Here is a 21323-nt window from a genome sequence, read left to right on the forward strand (position 1 = left end):
GGGGTCCTGGCCATTGAAGAACAGGGTGAAAGGGGGCTAGCAAAGTTTGCAGAAACAAATGGACTGCAGTTTGTATTTGTGGAACTACAGACTGCACCTATAGAATAGAATAGAATAGAATAGAATAGAATAGAATAGAATAGAATAGAATAGAATTCAACTTTATTGTCATTGCGTATGTCGCAGGTACAAAGCAACGAAATGCAGTTTGCATCCATCCAGAAGTGCTTAGCAGCAATATAAATATATATCTTACAATGTACAGTAAGTATAGTATATACAGGTTAAAAAAATATGAGGGGGTATGAACATGAAGGGGGTTATACAGGTTATAAACAAAAATGTACAGGTTATAAATATGAGGGGGTATAAAGTACTATGAACAGGTTATAAATATGAGGGGGTATAAAGTACTATGAACAGGTTATAAATATGAAGGGGGATAAGTATGTACTTATGAACAGGTAGAGTATTTACACAGTATATACAATAATGGGCAGTATATACAGCAGATGTAAGTGCCGGTAAGTGGTGTTGGGTGGTGTGTAAGTCTGTGTGTTATTGGTGTGTGTTAGGGTACAGTCCATTGTTATTTGTTTAGATGTCAGGAGGCACAGTTCAGGAGTGTGACAGCTGTTGGAAAGAAGCTGTTCCGGTACCTGGTGGTCTTAGTCCGGAGGCTCCTGTAGCGCCTCCCAGAGGGCAGGGGGGTGAAGAGTCTGTGTGCTGGGTGACTGGGATCTTTGATAATTTTCCCAGCCCTCTTCAGACACCGATTCCTGTAGATGTCCTCTATGGCAGGAAGTGGTGCACCGATGATGCGCTGGGCAGCTTTCACCACCCTTTGCAGCGCCTTCCGGTCTGAGGCAGAGCAGCACCCGTACCATACTGTGATGCAGTTGGTCAGGATGCTCTCAATGGTGCAGCGATAGAAGTTCACCAGGATGTCTGAGGACAGGTGGTTCATCCTCAGCCTCCTCAGAAAGAAGAGGCGCTGGTGAGCCTTCTTTACCAGCTTGGAGCAGCTGGTCGTCCAGGTGAGATCCTTGGAGATGTGGACACCAAGGAACTTGAAGCTGTTCACACGCTCCACTGCCATCCCCTTGATGTGGATTGCTGGATGTGGGTCAGCATTCCTTCTGAAGTCCACAATGAGCTCCTTAGGTTTCTCAGCGTTGAGCAGAAGGTTGTTTGTGTCGCACCACTCAGCCAGACGATCCACCTCCTCCCTATAGGCTGTCTCATCGTTGTTTTTGATGAGGCCAAGCACCGTGATGTCATCTGCAAACTTAATGATGGTATTGGAACCATCGACAGGCTTGCAGTCATGGGTGAAGAGGGAGTAGAGGAAGGGACTCATCACACAGCCTTGTGGTACACCGGTGATGGTGATGGTGGATGAGCAGTGGTTGTCCCACCGGACATGTTGGGGTCGGTTGGTCAGGAAGTCCAGTAAGGGGAGATAAAGGGGAGATAAAAAAATGGACAATGTGTGCAGATACAAGGCAGTGTACATGAACTTATAGTTGGTTTGTATACATAAATAAAAAAAAAATACATGTGACATACAATGGGTGGAGAATGGTAATGGTAGCATAATACTGTTACTTAATTTAACAAAAGCTGTCATGACAATTGATGACTGCTTATGACAGCATTATGTTGGTGTGATGTGGCGTGACTCAAGTAAAGTGTTACCTTAATTTTTTTTGTCAGTTTTCATTCTTGTGGTGAATGTTGTAGTTTAGCTTTTGAGATTTTGAAAACTTTTGCTTGTTTTGTTACACTGCTAGCTATTGTGTATGTGGATTTTTTTTTTCTCTCCACACATTTCCTGATATAGTCCTGCAAGATCTCATTAGGATTTATAACTGACGATTATGCTGGTTGTGTCATCACCTTAACTTCCTCTTCCTAAAAACTTCCATCTTGACGAGCAGCATGGCAGTTTATCCTTTTCCTGGAACATCCAGTCATTGTCCCTTTAAGGAAACAGAAGGGATGGATCCCTTCTAACACATCGAAACAGTTACTAAACATCAGCATGTGACAAATGATCGTCTGAGCAATTTTTTTAACTTCTAAAATATTTATAGAAAAACGCGTTCGTTGTGTTCGTTTACACAGACATACTGGTGTGTCCTGCCTCGCCCATCTCTGCAGGGATAAAGCCGTCTGCACTCGACCCTCCACTGCATCCCCACCCCCACCCTGCTATTGTTCCGTGGGCTGCTGCTGGCTCTGCTGAAGATGCGTGCTTTTCTCGCTCCTCCTCTATCCTCCCTTCCTCTGCCTCTCCCTCTCGGCACCTTCAGGAAGAGTGGGTGTGGAGCAGAGACAGGAAGACTTTAAACTACATGATAAATGAGCACTCCTGCTAATGTTCAGCTGTGTTCAGGAGCAGGACAGGCGTTGTCATTGCTGCATGTTTTTCTTGCAAAACTGGTCCAGTAATCCCCGTTTCCCCATACTGCACTACACCGTGTTCATATCCCCAACTGAACTTCTGCGTCTCCTTGAGAAGACAGCTTTGTTGGATTGCTGCAGCCGAGCAAAGAAATTCATTACTCAGAGTAAATTTCCTTGCTGTCTCTGTTCCTTTGATATGCTATTCCTTTATTTAAAGTGATTGTGCGCGCTTGTGTGCGTGCGAGGCAGAGTGATTGCGTTAGTTGCGGGAATAGATGCGCTGCTAACTAGCGCAGGCATGTTGATGAAGAGGCCAGCTGCGCACTTCAGTCCCCTCAACCCATTAAAGGCTGGCACCTGAGTGAATACTAATGGGATGCCAGCGTTCTTCCAGAATGCAATTGCAGAGGCAGACAAACAGAAAGCACTTCACACCGACCGTCCTGTGTTTTCAACACAATCCATTCTTCCATTGCTAATGTGAATGCTGCAGCAGCAGCAGCCCAACAGAAATCAAGTAGGGCTAATGTGTGCAAAGAAATAATCAGCCGTTCATTTAACTGATTACAGCATACATTTGCAATCTACTTATAATAAATTAGCAGATTCTTTTTCCTTCCTATTAGCAGCCTAACAATATTTGTTGTTAAATTAGAAATTCTTTGCCCTTGAGCACAGAATACATTGTCTCAGGTAGCCTAATGGGACAATGGAAAAAACGTTTTGGAAAACTGGTTCTGGTTCAGCAGCGTTTTGCTTGTACTGTAGTGCTTATACTCCACATGTTGGAGAATGGCAAATTAGACTGACAATTTTAGGCTGAATTGTAGAAGCGCGGCTATGATAACAGATAGTAACAGTGTGGGTTATGTTATGTGGGAGTGGACGCTCTCAGCAGTGCCTACGCTGACATGTTCAGGGTTCTTGGCCCTGATTTGTGTGTGTGTGTGTGTGTGTTATTCCGATTTTAAAACATGACTTCATATATATAAATCATACATGAGCGCAGATCTAGGGCTGCATGACATGGATGGAATTCCATATTGCAGTTTACTCACAAGTTTGAACAGCCCTCAAAATTTGTTTATGTAAGGAATCGACGAGTTCCAGACGAGTGCGGATCAAAAGGCGAGAGAAGTGGGTTTAATAATGTAAACAAGTGACACACGAGGTTAACAATCATAGTTTAGCGACAAAATGCAGCACACGGAAATCAGAGTAGACGCTCATTGCGTTCCGTAAGGGAAACAATACTTCGCAATTTGTTCTTGGTAGAGTCCGTGTTTAAATACTGAGTGTCACTAATCAAAACACAACAGACACAGGAGAAAGCCTTCAGTAACCGGGTGACCAAGATCGCTGATAGTTTGTGAAACTGATTCTAAGTGAAAATTTACACAGAACAAAGTTAAATATGACTTTTTTTCTGACAATTTTAGTGCAGTTTAAAGTGTTTGGGGAAAAAAGAAACACATAATATGTTGTAAACATTTTGCCCAAGATACATATTTACCCAATATGTTAAATTTAGCTTGCACTATACTACAGTCTCCAGCATGCAGTGCAGCACAACCCTCCGACTCATCTACCCCAACAACAGTCTATGGAACAGCTGTTACACCTCAATTCTACACAATTCTACACAGTTCCACACCACTTGTATCTCCAAAAATACGAACTGCAGTTCATCCAATATAAACACTTCATGTTCGCTCAGCTGCTCAGAAATTGAGCACAAGTATTAATGAACTTGCAGCAAAGAAAGGATGCCAGGTGTCTAGTTCAAGCAAATAGATAGTTTTAGAAGACTGGGTAAGTTTTACACTCCTGCTGTAGAGGATGTATACCAAAAAATCAACAAAAAAACTTTGCATATGATTGTAATTGCATAATAGACATGGTGAATATGACCGTATTTATCATTATTGTGATTAGGGATGTACATGATTAACCTGTTAGCTGTTGATCATTAAATAGACAATTATTCAACAAATACTAAATAAAAACAATAAACAACAACAATTCTTATAGGCACATTTGTCATTCAAGTTGAGGAACATTTTTAGAGGAACTGTATGTGTGAGGGTGCAATAGGCAGTTGCTTGCCTTAGACTTTCTTACAAAAAAAGAAGTGCACAACTAAAAATAGTGTTGTTGAGGAGGAGCAAAAAAGTGAAAGCATGCTGTTTATCAGATATAGTACAATGGCTTTTAACCCAGCCAATCAGTTCTCAAACCCGAAACTATGCACTTTAGATATTTTGAAGGATTCTTGTGGTCGATTGTCAGTCATTATTTGCCAAAGTCAACCTATCAACCTAATTGTTATAAATTACCTTACGGTATGTCATAAAATGGTTTTCTGAGCATCTTGTGAATGTTGTCAGTACCGGCCAACTGCATGTTTGTAAAAAGCTGATTAATTATTGTTGTATACACAGTGTGTGGTAGTGTTTTTTTTTTTTTAAACGTGATGACACTGGTGCTATTATAACAGTTCAAACGTATCAGACTTCAGGACAAAGTATTGTAATGCATATTGTGCATCTTGAAAATACCTGGAAGTATCACAGTGTTTATTTTTGCCATATCGGCCATTCCTATTGTAAAATTTCAGATTACAATTACGTACAGTATGTTGAAAACACAATAGTGAATAATTGATGTCATGTTAAAAATGTATTCCTTTCTTTCTTTCTTTCTTTCTTTCTTTCTTTCTTTATTTATTTATTTATTTATTTATTATTTTATTAACAAAATAATTTACATTTGTTGGGTGTGTGAGTGCCTTGATTCATCCATATATAGTATATTCAGAAACAATAATGTGGAATGTTAAGTCAGGATATTCAAAGCGCTACAGTTAGTGCCTTTTGTGACGTCAGTGTTGTGAAAGTCAATATTGCAACATAAATAAACTAATGATGTATTATGCCACCCTCGTTTTGCAGAAGCAGCCAATGGCAACATCCAGGCTGGCCAACGTCCTCCTCCCCGCATTAGGAACGTGCAGATCAACAACCAAATCGTCAAGCTGAAGTACTGCTACACCTGCAAGATCTTCAGGCCTCCTCGCGCCTCCCATTGCAGCATCTGTGACAACTGTGTGGGTGAGTGGACCATAGCTGTCTGTCTGCACTCTCGGGACACTCCAGAGCACCAGAGCTCTTTCTAGAAACCATTACAAGTAGCGATGGAGCCAGTGCTGTTGATATGGATGGCTGCTGTAAAGCTGAATACTAAACTGATTTCTTTGCTGGGTTGTTTGTTAGTGATTCATTAAAAGTGCTGCAGAATTGGATTTGTTTGTGTGTCTGTGAAGAAAAATGCTTAGAAGTACCAGCTATGTTTTTTGTTGTTGTTTTTTTTTTTGTTGTTGTTTTAAGCTACTGAGTTTTTTTTTTCTTTGGCGATTTGATTAGAGCTTTGTGCAGAAAGTGAGATGCGATACGTTTTTTTCCACTCAATTTGGCTGGTTTGTTTTGTGACGAATGAAGATGCAGCTTCGTTTTGGCCTTGCAGGGTATTGGATTTAATGCCTGGATGGTGAACTTGGAATGATATTACTTTTATTACACTAAAAGTACCCCATAGTGATCGTTTAGACCAAATATATTCTGTAATGAATAATAAATTATTAACTGTTATGTATTATGGTTATGCCTAGGAAGCTGCTTAAATGTCGTGGGAGGTTTCCTTAACCTGAACTGGCCATTAAGAATGCAAAGATTTATGAATATACACGATATATACCCTGCTCTGTCATTTTATGTGGCCTACCACTTTGTTGCTGAGTTGCTGTTGCTCCCAATCGATTCCATTTTGTTATAATACTACTGACAATTGACTGTGGAATATTTAGTAGCGAGGAAATTTCATGACTGGACTAGTTACACAGGTGGCATCCTATCACAGTACCACACTGGAATTCACTGAGCTCCTGAGAGCGACCCATTCTTTCACTAATGTTTGTAGAAGCGGTCTGCAGGCCTAGGTGCTTTGTTTTATGCACCTGTGGCCATGGAAGTGATTGGAACACCTGAACTTGGAACAGTGGAACAATGATTTGGATGGGTGACTGAATACTTTTGGAAATATAGTGTATATTACAATTATTTTTGTGTGTATCACAACATGATGTTTTTCAAAAAACATTTTGTAAGCTTAAATCTTTTTGGTCAATTTCCAATAGTGTATTACTCTGATATGCACCTTCACCTCTAACAAAAATCACATTTAACAATGAGGTAAACCTACAATATTTTTTATTGGGCAATATATTGAAAATGAAAATTAACAATATATAGACAGATGTCAGTATTGCTTTCTAACCCTAATAAGGTAAAGGCACGAGCAACCAGAGGCTTCTCTGAGCTTGGAAAAAATGTTTTTAGGTCCTAACTTTTCAAGTCATTTGTCTCGTATTTGTTTCTCTTGTACTCTAGCTTCAGACAATAGTCATCAGATGCTGCTGGAATTACAAGCCTTTCATTTTATCAGTACTAACTGAAAAGCTGAGGAGCCTCTCGGCTTGTAGTGAGGAACAGGTCACAAACTTTCTGCAGAGTCAATTACTACAGACCTCCAAATTTCATGTGGCCTTCAGATTAGCTCAAGAACAGTACAAAGAGAGCATCATGGAATGGGTTTCAGTGGCCAAGCAGCTCAAATGCAGTGGTGTAAAGCACTCTGCCACTGGACTCTAGAGCAATGGAGACATGTTCTCCGGAGTGACGAATCATGCTTCTCTGTCTGGCAATCTGATGGACGAGTCTGAGATTGGCTGTTGTCAGGAGAACGGTACTTGTCTGACTGCACTTGTGCTAAGTGTAAAGTTTGGTGGAGGTGTTGTTTTTCAGGTGTTGGGCTCGGCCCCTTAGTTCCAGTGAAAGGAACTCTTAATGCTTCAGCAGACTAGGAGATTCTGGACAATTTCATGCTCCCAACTTTGTGGGAACAGTTTGGGGATGGCCCCTTCCTGTTCCAACAAGACTGTGCACCAGTGGACAAAGCAAGGTCCATAAAGACATGGATGAGTGAGTTTGGTGTGGAAGAACTTGACTGGCCTGCACAGAGTCCTGACCTCAACCCAACAGAACACCTTTGGGATATATTAGAGTGCAGACTGCGAGCCAGGCCTTCTCGTTCATCATCAGTGTCTGACCTCACAAATGCGCTTCTGGAAGAATGGTCAAAAATTCCCATAAACACACTCCTAAACCTTGTGGAAAGGCTTCCCAGAAGAGTTGAAGCTGTTATTCCTGCAAAAGGTGGGCCTTTTTAAACCCTATGGATTAAGAAGGGGATGTCGAATAGATGAGCAAATACTTTTGGAAATACAGTGTTTACACCTTCAAAATTTAAAAACATAATATAATGGGCCATGAGGGGTTCAAGCTTTTTTTGTGACATACAAAACTAAGCTGCTATGTAACATCTCACAAAACACCTTTTTTAATGGAAGTACTGAGAAAACCACTGTGTTCAATGATAAAATGTATACTTTCAGCTATAGTAACATATTTGACACACATACCAATCTATATAATCATAAAAGGCTGTCCAATAGGAGTGTAGGGGGTCTTTAAATGAAGGCATGCATAGCAGAGTCCACCTCTGAAGTACTCGAGCATGCCATTTGCTACTCTGTGAATACTCTGTGATAAATCCACTATGTTGAGTGATGAGCCAGAAACAGTGTATGAGCTCCACATGCACATGTGTACACTGAAAGAGGTGAACTCTGGGCTGAGATTTCAGAGCACAGTTAAGGCTCAGGTTTCTTTCTCTCTGCACAGTCATTGTGAACACAGGGCCGTCTGTCTGGGCTGCGTGCACCTGCTACACTCCGTCTGTTCCTCACACACACACGGAGCAGACCTCGCCAACCTTTCTTCATAGCTGGTGCCCAGGGGCTAGGTCTGCTCTCCAGTATGTAGGCCAAATGTAGAAAGCTGTTGATCTGAAGCAGCGTGTAGTTCTTTCAGATCTGTAGGCTGTGCGTGTATTTTGTTGGTTATTCTCTGTTGTTAATCTTTCAGAGACATTGTGAATTATGTGCACTGCTTTTCCTGCTGCAGGGATCTTATAGAACAAATTGTTGTTTTAACCTTTGATAGCTGTACATACATTTCACATGAGCTGATTAACATCTCGTTGGAGAAGAGTTCTTTTATCATATTTAGGGCTTTTTTTGGTTAAGTAAATTGATTAAAATGTTCTTTCTTAATAAATCAATGATTTGCAGGAAAATGTGCATGTTGTTGAAGCATAGTTTTTTACACATAGTATTTTTGTGTGTGTGTGTGTGTCTGTGTTTAGAATGTTCTACAGCTGTATTTATGATTCTGGAAAAATCTAAAACACTTCATTTTTAATTTAAATCTCATACAGGAGTTGCACAGGACAATCATATTACAATAATTTTACACAATTATATGCAACAAAATTGCTTTCATATTATTGAAAATTATACATGTAAAATATTTCTTCTAATTCTGAAGTTTTCTTATTTGATTGTCAAAATAATCTGTAGATTATTTATCATGTTATTTATCATTATTCAAATCTGTACTGATCTACAAATCTGTAACTGATCTCTCTCTCTCTCTCTCTCTCTCTCCCTCTCTCTCTCTCTCTCTCTCTCTCTCTAACAGATCGTTTTGACCATCACTGCCCATGGGTTGGGAACTGTGTTGGAAAGAGGAACTACCGCTACTTCTACCTGTTCACACTCTCTCTCTCCCTCCTCACCATCTACATCTTCACTTTTGATATTGTCCACGTTGCACTGCGTGAGTGTTATGGACCTTTGCACCCAAGTGTGTTTGTGTAGAAATTACATTTCCATGCCTTCAGTGATGATAAATCAGCAATATGCAAAGATGGAGCAACCGATCAATATTTCCACGCTGTTAGTGTTTACATAAAGGTCTTCAGTGGTGGAAGGTGTCAGAAATCCACGTCTGCTTCACCTTGCAGACACTAAACAGTGTGGTTAATAAGCTCTCTCAGGATCATTAAAGCAGGAGAAGATTCCATATTTTCTAAAGGCCCCTGATGCGCTTCAGTTAGCAGCTGGTTGACATGCCTTGCCTTTCATCTTTCTTTGCTTCAGACTACTCCCATGCAAAGACAGCAGGAGATAGACAGGCAGGGAGGGAGAGAGGATAAGTGAGGGAGAGGGAGAGGAAGAGAGTATAGTCGAAAAGGATCGAGAAGCAGTGCAAGAATTCCACTGTGTGCTGTAGTCTTGTGAATAGACTTTGAGTCTGCCTAATTAGCTTGGAGCCTGTGATCACGATTTAGGGCGTAACGCAGGCTGAATGTCATCCCTAATTTTAAACCATGATTTTTTAATGCTATATAATAAGTGAGGCGAATACAAATGAGCAGCGCTGGCATAATGAGTCCGGATTGGGTGCGCGGTGGGGGTCGGAGGGAAGCTTGGCTGAGTGTGTGGGTGGGTTTATACGTGTGAGGAATCACTGTGTGAGGTGTCGCTCTTTTAATAATGAAAGGGAGTGAGAAAAAGACATACAAGGAAGGTGACAGTATATGTACATGATTATATGTTTTAATTAATACTGTTTGTCATGTTCTTTCTACAGGCTCGGTGGACTCTGGATTTTTGAACGCTCTTAAAGAAACCCCTGGAACATATCCTTTTTGAGCCCTTTGGGCCCTGCAGCCCACCTCATTAAACTACAACCCCAGTTCCAATGAAATTGGGACGTTGTGTAAAACATAAATAAAAACAGAATACAATGATTTGCAAATCCTTTTCAACCTATATTCAATTGAATACACTTGAATGTTCAAACGGATAAACTTTATTGTTTTTTGCAAATATTCACTCATTTTGAATTTGATGCCTGCAACACATTCCAAAGAAGTTGGGACAGGAGCAACAAAAGACTGGGAAAGTTGAGGAATGCTCAAAAAACACCTGTTTGGAACATTCCACAGGTGAACAGTTTAATTGGAAACAGGTGAGTGTTGTGATTGGGTATAAAGGGAGCATTCTTGAAAGGTTCAGTTGTTCACAAGCAAGGATGGGGCGAGGTTCACCACTTTGTGAACAACTGCGTGAGCAATTAGTCCAACAGTTTATGAACAACGTTTCTAACGTGCAGTTGCAAGGAATTTAGGGATTTCATCATCTACAGTCCATAACATCATCAAAAGATTCAGAGAATCTGGAGAAATCTCTGCAAGTAAGCGGCAAGGCAGAAAACCAACATTGAATGCCCATGACCCTCGATCCCTCAGGCAGCACTGCATTAAAAACCGACATCATTCTGTAATGGATATTCCCACATGGGCTCAGGAACACTTCAGAAAACCATTGTCAGTGAACACAGTTCGTCGGTCTGTCTACAAGTGTAAGTTAAAACTCTGCCATGCAAAGCGAAAGCCATATATCAACAACACCCAGTAATGCTGCCAGCTTCTCTGGGCCCGAGCTCATCTGAGATGGACTGACGCAAATTGGAAAAGTGTCCTGTGGTCTGAGGAGTCCACATTTCAAATTGTTTTTAGAAATCATGGATGTTGTGTCCTCCGGGCCAAAGAGGAATAGGACTGTCCGGATTGTTATCAGCACAAAGTTCAAAAGCCACCATCTCTGATGTTATGGGGGTGTGTTAGTGCCCATGGCATGGGTCACTTGCACATCTGTCAAGGCACCATTAATGCTGACAGGTACACGCAGGTTTTGGAGCAACATGTGCTGCCATCCGAGCAACGTCTTTTTCAGGGACGTCCCTGCTTATTTCAGCAAGACAACGCCAAACCACATTCTGCATGCGTTACAACAGCGTGGCTTCATAGTAAAAGAGTGCGGGTACTAGACTGGCCTGCCTGCAGTCCAGACCTGTCTCCCATTGAAAATGTGTGGCGCATTATGATGTGCAAAATAAGACAACGGAGACCCCGGACTGTTGAGCAACTGAAGTTGTACATCAAGCAGGAATGGGAAAGAATTCCACCTACAAAGCTTCAACAATTAGTGTCCTCAGTTCCCAAACGCTTATTGAGTGTTGTTAAAAGGAAAGGTGATGTAACACAGTGGTAAACATGCACCTGTCCCAACTTCTTTGGAACGTGTTGTAGGCATCAAATTCAAAATGAGTGAATATTTGCAAAAAACAATAAAGTTTATCCGTTTGAACATTAAATATCTTGTCTTTGTAGTGGATTCAGTTGAATAAAGGTTGAAAAGGATTTGCAAATCATCGTATTCTGTTTTTATTTATGTTTTACACAACGTCCCAACTTCATTGGAATTGGGGTTGTAAGAATAAAATAAAAAAATAAGATTCCTTCCTTATAAACACTACTTGAGTGAATATTATGGAAAAACAAAGAAACATGTCCTTATAACTTTAATACCCTTTCACATAAGTTGCATGCTCACAAATTTATTTCTACGTAGTACAGATCATTTTCCCTGAGTGTCAGCACCTTTGAGCTTATAAAAGCATTTACACAGCCAACGCAAGTCTCGGATATTAAGCCCATAAAATATCAGAGTTCAGCAGTTGCCATGCTGACCAGAAAGACTGGCGAAGCTAGTTCAAACCCAGCATAAAGAGAGAATGTTCTCTGTTGAGCTCTGTTTAGGAAATTATAGATCAGAGAAACAGGCAGCTGTTTGCAGTGCAGTGAACCATACAGTGAACTACACAGTGTAACCAATATGCACTCACTATCCACTTTATTGGAAACATCTGCCTTGTAATTACCCTCACTGGTGACTTTATTAGGTTCACATACCTTATAGGACCACTATATAGGTGTGCAGTTACAGACCATAGTAAGGCTGGCCAGTTATCATGATAAATTATGTCATAATACACTCAAAGTGCTTTTCTCAGCAAATTGAAAATGTCATCAATACTTTAAAAAACATGTCCCAACTGCATGCTTGATTATAAGAGAGCATACTTTAATTTGATTCAAGATTCAAGAATTTTATTGTCATATGCACAGCAGAAACAGGCATTTACACTGTACAATGAAATTCTTATTTTACTGTTCCTCTAATCTTAGAATAAGAAAATATAAGTAACACTAAAAACAATAGTAAAATAATAGTAAAAAGTGCAGTTATATGTGCAAAGTTCAAAGAAAATTAAAGTTGCATGTGCGCATGTGCAAGTATGTAGAGCAGCGGTTCATAAAGTGCATGTTGTAAGTAACAGATGTAAACAGTAGTGTTCTGTGCAAGTAATAGTAACAGTAGTATTCTGACTGCAGCAGTACAGTGTATGTAAGTTGCAGTTATTGAATGCAAGGTCAGCCAAAAGTTAAACCCGTTCAGAGTGGAAGAGGGGAAGAGGTAGTGAGTGAGGTGTTCACAAGCCTGATGGCCTGTGAATAGAAACTGTTCCTTAGTCTTGTAGCCCTGGGCTTGACACTCCTGTAGCATCTGCTTGAAGGTAGGAGTGTGAAGAGTCTGTGCTTGGGGTGTGTACTGTCCCTGATTATGTTTTGGGCCCTCCTGATGACCTTGTTGTGATTAATGTCCTGTAGTGAGGGGAAGGCTGCTCCTGAGATGGACTGTGCAGTTTTAATCACACGCTGGAGAGCCTTTCTGTCCTGAGCAGTGCAGTTTCCATACCAGACCATGATGGAGCTGATAAGAACACTCTCGATCGCACTCCTGTAGAAAGTGTTGAGCATTTTCATGCCAAATTTCCTCAGCCTTGTCAGAAAGTACAGTCACTGCTAGGACTCATGTACAGGGGTGTGTGCAGCTCCTGCTTCCTCCTTGGATCAACAATCATTTCCTTGGTCTTGTCTGCATTCAATTAAAGATTGTTGCCATGACACCAGGCCACCAGCTCACCTACCTCCTTTCTTCACGCTGTCTCATCCCCACCAGTGATCAGTCCAATGACTATAGTATCATCAGCAAACTTGATGATACTGGTGTTGTTCAGAAGGAGGCTCAGCTCACAGCCCTGGGGAACCCCTGTGCTCATTGTTCTTGTGCTGGATGTGCGGCTGCTGACTCTGACTGACTGGGGTCTGTCTGTTAGAAAGTTCAGCACCCAGTTACAGAGGGTGGGTGTCTGTCTGAGGGTGAGGAGCTTTTCTGAGAGTTTACATGGGACAGATTGAGTATGTCCACAAACACGTCAGCCAGTTCTGATGAGCAAACCCTGAGTGCATGCCCGGGGATGTGTTCTGTGTGCTCTACTTTGCCATAGCGTCTCTCAGTCGGCCATGGTTGAGGGCCTTGAAGTGAGCATAGAACTCATTCAGCTCATCAGGTAGTGTAGTGTGGCTGGTTGTGACCACCCTGCTCATCATCTGCTGGTAGTTGCTGATGTGCTGCAGTCCTTGCCACATGCACCGCGAGTCTGCGGTGGTGTAGTAGCCCTCCAGCTTCAGCCTGTACTGTCTCTTGGCCTTTCTGATGGATCTACGCAGATCATATCTGGACCTTTTTAGTCTTCAGCGTTGCCTGAAAGAAATGCAGCATGGTGAGCATGTAGCATGGATGGAACTTTGCAGTTTATCCAAGGTTTCTGGTTGGGGTGTTTTCTGCAGCACTTGAGTTAGTTTAATTTGATATAGTGCAGCTTAATGTGTGATCATGAAAAGTGTAGTGATATTAATCTGTTTTTTAGGTCAGCTGGAGCTCTGTATGCTAAAGCAAAATGTTTATGGAGTTCATTTTTTTCAAGTTTGTTCAAGTTTTTTTTAACACATTCTTATTGCAATGCAGCTACATATTTTTCTCATTAAAGTTTATTTTTTAATTAGAAACGAGATTGTATTACATTTGACTGTTGAATTTAATGGCTGGAGGTTAGGGAAATGACCCTGTGACCGGAAGGTTGCCGGTTCGATCCCCAGTGCTGACAGTCCATCCATGACTGAGATGTTCTTGAGCAAGACACCTAACCCCCATTGCTCCCTGGGCGCACCATGGATAGGGCTGCCTACCGCTCTGGGCAAGTGTGCTCACTGCCCCTAGTGTGTGTGTGTGTGTATTCACTAGTGTCTATTAGTCAATTGTGTATGTATTCACTAGTGTGGTGTTTCACTTCACGGATGGGTTAAGTGCGGAGGTGGAATTTCCCAGTTTGTGGGATTAAAAAAGTATCACTTAATAACAATATCTTATGTGGTACAGCTAAAAAGAAAAATGCCAGTCAATGTGTTGTGGAAATGCGATTGAATTAAAAAATATTTAGATCATAGTAATTTGCTTTAAAATACTTGGCCCAACAGTATACAGTAACAGTATACAAATTGAGAAAGAAAAAAAAATGGAAAGCGGTTTGCATATTTACAGCAATTCTGCTATGAGGAACAAAGCCTTTTTTGTTTTTTCTAAACCAATATGTAAACACATCATTAGGAATGTAGGAGGACCTACAAGGCAGTACTTCTACTAAAGGCGACCAGTGAATGTAAATAAACTTTGAGTCATTAGTGAAGATATTAGATGTTCATGCAAAGCAGCCAGAAGGAAGAGTGTGACAGTGGTCATTGTCTTGTTTCCTTAACTCCTTACTGTACTGTGATAGAGGTCCTGGTGTGCTTCTTCACACTCTGGTCTGTGGTGGGACTGACCGGCTTCCATACGTACCTGATCTCCCTCAACCAGACCACCAACGAGGATGTGAGTGTTCCTATTGTACCTTAGAGTGCAGTTCACACTCCTGTGTCACTCTGATTCCTGCTGCAGTAGGGATAAATGTATGCGCTGAACTGTGGTAAACTCTTTGAGGCGTTAAAGCTAGTCAGCTGTCACCTTGGCAACAGTGCTGTCAAAGCCTGGATCGCAGGAGAGAGAACTATAATGTGAATTTTCTGCTGCTATGCTGCCGCAGTAAACATTTACACAATCACACAATCCTGCATATGCTTGTCTCGTAAAGCTGACCTTGTGTGTGCGTGGGTGGTGAAGCTTTATTGTTGGACATTGTTCAAAAGGCTATGTGACACCTATGTAAACTCATCATGACAACTGACTTTAACCTACATAAACTTTTATAAATGTAAATTATTTCCAGGAGTGAAAATAGCCAGGTTTTACTGGGATAACACTAGATTCTTTTTTTTTTTTTTTGTGAATTGTGCATTTTCCCATTAAAATACACCTTACTTATTTCTTTCTTACCTTTTTATTCTGCGTCTCCTGTGTAGTAGGACGTTTAAAGAGCATTGTTTGTTTTTAGAAGCTATATTTTAATCGGGGGCCCCCAACCTTAATTGAAAGAACAAAAATGCTCTAATTCTTCATATTACCAACTACAGTACTTTTGTGTGACTGTTACAAATTAATCTACAGTCTCTTTCCAGCCCAGGCATTTATTATTTATTACAGAACCCATGATCATTAACACTTTGATTAGACACTGAGGATTGCCCCTGTACATATTCCCCTTATATTTGCAACCTAAATCTCCTTAAATATATTAAATATCATTTTTCTTAAATACAGATGATGCTGTTTTTATGGATGGCAAAAACCTTTATTAATAGCACTCAAGAATATGGAACAAATATTTTATTGTCTTTGCATTTAAAGTAGGACATATAAATAGCTAAAAAAAGGCTTCTAAAGGCAGAGACTACAAAACAGATCATCAAACGTTTGTCGGAGCAACCATTATTGCACCTAAAATACTAACTTTCTACCATTATGTGACCTAGACTGTCAAAAACTACTTCAGTTCACTGTCCACATACATGTACAGTTGATATATTTATATAGACATGAAGGTTGAGACAATAAGCTTCAATAACAGAAAGTGCTTATTACTACTTTATAAATGTTAATGTATGTTTGCCAGTTTGCGATGAGCTTATGTAGCCTGATGAACCCTGCCCTACAGTAAAGTGTGTGCTTTACAGTAAAGCTTGTGTATTTAAGTGCTGCACCACATTTTTATTTATGCTTGAGGATGGCAATTCCCTGATCTGATTGCAGAGCCTGTAGTTCTGGGCTGTGGTACATTCACACTTTACTGTAATGATTCATTTATAACACTCCCTGACAGCACTTTATCCATCAAATGGGTGCATAGAGAGAAAGAGAGAGAGAGAGTGAAAAGGGGTGAAAAGGGAGGAGTGATGTTCTTGGCTGACACATTAGCTTATGTCAGTCTCTTGTTTGTGTGAATTTGATCTTGCTAATAATAGACATATCAATACTTGCTGGCAGCGATGCAGATCACATACAAACAACGTGTGAGGTGATTTATTGAGAGGCATGGACACAAAGGGCACCTTCAAACCTGAGCCTGAGCTTCTAGCCGAGTGCCACTCCTATTTTTGTTGTAAGAGAAAGTGACAGACAGATGGAATCTTCAGTCTTTTCATGAGTCCCATTTCTAATTTAACCACAGCTGTGCAGAAATAGAAGTCATTAAAGCTCTATCCTGTTATCCAGTGCTTTTGATTCATGCTTAAATTCCATCCAGGAAAAGATAAAAGACCTCTCGCTAATGCCAGAGCAGCCTTGTCTTACTCCTTCAGACATGCATTCTTTAAATCCCTGAATAGTTCTTTTTTTTTTTTTTTTTACTAGGTCAAGTCAGACCCAGAGGGAGTTAACAACTAAAACTGAAACAGCACTTTTGAATAAGATATAAGCCAGAAGCGAGTTCTTTTGCCCGGGCCTCTGTTGGAAGTGCTGGCATCTAACCTGCAGCAGCAGCAGGAATACAAGAAGACTGTAGATGCTTTGAGTTTGGCTGAGCTGGCTGTAGTTTCTGACAGTGTTGGTGCCCAGCCAGCTTGATTTCTTAATTCTGATGCTTTTATGTTTGTTCTGTGCAGATAAAAGGCTCGTGGTCGGGGAAGAACCGTGTCCAAAACCCATACAGTCACAAGAACATCATGAAGAACTGCTGTGAGGTGCTCTGTGGTCCCACTTACCCCAGGTAGGAATCATGCTGGTCTGTCTTTTTACTTAAGTAAGTGCAAAGTGCAACCAAATTCATTGTTCAAAATACACTTCTTTAGCTTTGCACAGGTTTAGCTGTGAGACTGTTGCAGCTACTAAGTATTAGAAACTTTTACCCACCACTTACCATCATGCAAACTGCATGGAGAATTGATCATATTTTTTCTTTAAACCACATCAGGTTGTTAACTAATCTTAACTACTTGCTTATATGTTGTGCTTGGATAATTCAGAAGAATGTAATTTGACGTAAAATGCAGATATTTAGTGTAATTTAAATGTACTTGTATTTACACATTCATTCAGAACAGTTTACGTTTGTGCCAGAGGGGGCAGCAAAGCCCTGTGCCTTAAAAAAGCATGCTTTCATACCAGAAGCAGAATGGTCTGTTAACCAGTGTCTGTGGATTTAAGTCACACTGGCTAAAACAAAAATGATAACGGTCACCATTGCTACTTGATGAATCCATTTTCTTAGGAAGTCTATGGGAGCAAAAGTTTCAGTTAATTAAAAATAACATCTGCTCCTTTCATCTCAAAATCAACTGGGTGTGAAAAAACTTCATGACGAATACTATAAACAATAATTAAGAGTAAAAAATATTGTTTGAAGTAAGTGAAGTAAGAACAGGACTGTCAGATCGTGGAGTACAGAACACTCATGTGTACAATTTCATGTTACCGATAATTATTGATAAATTATTACATAATTCCAGCCTTACTGCATATGTGATTTGTAAGATGCTATGAAATGAAAAATGAACAAAAGTATGATGCCCAGGTAAAATCTGTTGGAGTAGCCAACTTAAAATCTTATAATTTAACATGTATATAAATCTTGTCTGTGTCTCTACCTTTCTGTCTGCTTTTGTCTCTCTGCCTCTTTCTTTTCTCTCTCTCTCTCTCTCTCTCTCTCTCTCTCTCTCTCTCTAGTGTTCTGGACAGAAGAGGGGTGATGGCAGAAGACTCTCTTAGCTCCACACCTTCTCCACCCACTTCTGATGTTGTAGCCACCAAGAGTAACCCAGTTACACCAAACACAGTAAGAACAGTAGTTTGAGTGTGTTTAACATAAAAGTTGTTCCAGGTTGCCAGAGTGCATGATGGAGTGACTCTGCATAAGAGAAAATGTTTACTGCCTAAATCAGTTAGACTGTCTGCTGAAAGAGGAAGGAGCTGTGGATGTAGAGAAGAGAGGTTAGAAGGGGTGTTGTTTAATAGATGTTTTAAATTACATTCAGTTGCTTTTACCTTTGTGAAACATCCAGGTGGAGGCACAGAATGTTTCGGTATTTTCAATTTCTGCACTACAGAGGAATAAATTTACTGAATTTCTTTAGTGGCACGAGTGTTTTGCTTTGCGATTTGCTTTGGTCACGCGTATGTGGTCTGTGCTGGAAGTTTCTGAAAGCCGTGGAAGATATTAAGTGTGTGTGTTTTCTCTGTTGTGGGATCTGTTATTCTGTGGGCTCTGACACTCAGTGAGGCAGTACATTTTATTCAGGTGACCTTTTGCAGGTTTGAGAATCACAATATAGTGACTCACATGTTGGCATTTCCGATTCGGTGCCTTGCTACAGGTGGGCTCAGGAAAATATGGGAGGGAAATGCTCTCTGCTCAACAGTTGTGCTTATGAGAGAGATTAGATGCCCCAGGTACTGAAACATGAATCACTGCAGATTTTAAAGAGTAGTTGTGTGGATTATAAGTATTATTTACACAATTTACTCCTCAGTCCATATCAGTCAGAGCATGTTTGCTGCCCGAAATGTTCTTCTTTAGTCTTGCATTGGAGCTACAAAGCTAGTGTAACTTAGAAGAAATGGACACTTAGATCCCACAAATGATCTTTTCTATTGTCCATCTAAGTACGTCAGAGCTCAGTATGGTTTGAAGGAAGTGTGTGTTTTAGGCATTAGGATTGTACAATATAATGATTTGATCATCCCTACATGATGTTACACTGCCACCATATCCAGTGACATTGACTCCAATTATACCATTTCACAAATTGCTCATGTTTGCCATTTAACTCTTGAATTCACTCTTTTTAAGTGATAAAAATGTGTAACTGTACTTTCAGTTTTCTTGTTGGTTTTGCATTTACATAAGTATCCTCTTAAAATACTTTTTTAAACTATGTAAATAAAATGCCGGAAGGCGATCAGAAGAAAAATTGCTCGTACTCTAATCTGGCAACTTTTTAGATTTAAACCCAATGGAAAGATTCAAATGCTCAGTTTGAATGATGTAACATATAAAAACTCTAATAAACAAGTCCTCACAAAAGTTGGAATTGCTTCGAATCTTCTGGATCATCTAAGTCTGGCAAAAATGTATTTCAACTTCAGGTATTCATTTACACATGTTAAAAGACTGGATTGAGTAGGAGTGTCAAACTCCGTGAAAATCAAGAGCACTGCTCAATGTGAGGAGGAGGCAAAACAAGAAGCAACCTAAGAGTCCAAATCGAGCTTGACCTCCTTCAGCGTGCCCTCATAACAATACAGAGCTTCAGCATTATTATTATTATTATTATTATTATTATTGTATTTGTTAGTGTATTTGTTTTTACACTTAGGGGTAACAGAATGGAAAAGCTTATACAAGATACCATTATTTATGACTCTCGACTGAAACGGGCAGTCATGTGATGCCCCTGTTTAAATCATACGCAATTTTAAAGGGGTGGCTGGAGTGGCCACTGCTGTCCTTAAAATCTAGCCAATCCAGATTCCACCCCAGAATTTTTATAACCTAATTGGCTTCCACCTGGCTGTGGGCCGGGTGTTTGTGCATTTAAGGTGAGAGTTGTTTTGCTTTCAATGGAACAACACTCCAACCGAAATGCCCATCCCCATTCACTCATTAACATTGCAAAAACGTCTGTGAACATTGATCTGTCAACCTAACACCCCTTTGCCAACCCTAGTCAAATTGTAAACTTAAAGACAACACCATGGTTTTAGGTTTTTCTTTTTTCTTTTAGGTTTGTATTAGTTTTGTTTTTGTTCTAGACTATTAAAGTCAGTATCAATCAAAGCTGCGGTTTACACAGTGCTACATAATAGAATTTAATCTTCCTTTACTTGGTAGCTACATTACTTTGTAGCTTCAGTGCAAATCTACAGAAGCAAACTTCAGACACCAAACGTTGTCTTGGCTAATTGAATACTTTTGGGCATTAAGATGCAAACATAGCCATTCAGAGTGGTATGAAGTGAATTGTAGAGAAATTGACTGACTCTCGTGATTTTCCTTGCAGTGGAGAAACCAGGGGTTGTGATGTGTGCAACACGACTATATCTATTTTATTTATTAGCCAGAATGACTAGTGAATGTACACATTTTGAGTTTTATGTGAAATCTTGATAATGGTAAATCCCAAAAATGTCTTGTCTCACAGCCCTCTGCATGTATCCAGTCACAAATATGGTTTACTTAAATGTGCTATTGTCAATAGATGGGGAGTTCAATCCCTGGTCATCCATGGCCGGGAAAATTCAGAAATTTTGGATTCTCTCCACAAATAATTTACCAGTAGGGAACGCTGCACATTATGTACTGTTTAGTTGAAGGAGCCATTATTTTACGGCAAACACACACCAGACAAGTTTGTTCAAGCAGGGTCTAAAAATTCAAAACCGTGGTCTTAAATCAAGATGGGCACACCGCCGTCAACATTCAGCATTAACATGTGCCAGTGCAACAACTCCAAGTACTGTTCAATTTTTCAGCATGCCACAATGTGTCACTCAGCATTTTGCCATTAGTATGTTAAATTAAAACCATATTGACACCACAGAAAGCCATAATAAATGATAATTATTATTTACACAGAAAGAAGTAGTCAGTATTTTAGGTAAACAGACAAACACTATTGGTCTACTACCTCTGCTAATGTTTCTAGCCCAGGACTTTTATTCTGTAAGTTTCAGCCTGAAAACAGCAACTTTGTGAAGAGGCAGTTAACAGACACCA

At 40.2% G+C, this 21323-nt stretch overlaps 1 protein-coding gene across 1 annotated transcript in view; it reads left to right on the forward strand.

Moving 5' to 3' along the window:
* Positions 1 to 21323, forward strand: part of zdhhc9 (zinc finger DHHC-type palmitoyltransferase 9) — a 37758-nt gene that overhangs the window by 13193 nt on the left and 3242 nt on the right. The window contains exons 3-8 of the mRNA XM_017698339.2: positions 5361 to 5519; positions 9066 to 9203; positions 10020 to 10068; positions 14947 to 15049; positions 17215 to 17318; positions 18275 to 18383. Coding sequence (XP_017553828.1) covers positions 5361 to 5519; positions 9066 to 9203; positions 10020 to 10068; positions 14947 to 15049; positions 17215 to 17318; positions 18275 to 18383 — 662 coding nt within the window. The remainder of the gene's footprint in view (positions 1 to 5360; positions 5520 to 9065; positions 9204 to 10019; positions 10069 to 14946; positions 15050 to 17214; positions 17319 to 18274; positions 18384 to 21323) is intronic.

The sequence above is a fragment of the Pygocentrus nattereri genome, chromosome 8, assembly GCF_015220715.1.
Source record: "Pygocentrus nattereri isolate fPygNat1 chromosome 8, fPygNat1.pri, whole genome shotgun sequence".
NCBI classification, from domain to species: Eukaryota; Metazoa; Chordata; class Actinopteri; order Characiformes; family Serrasalmidae; genus Pygocentrus; species Pygocentrus nattereri.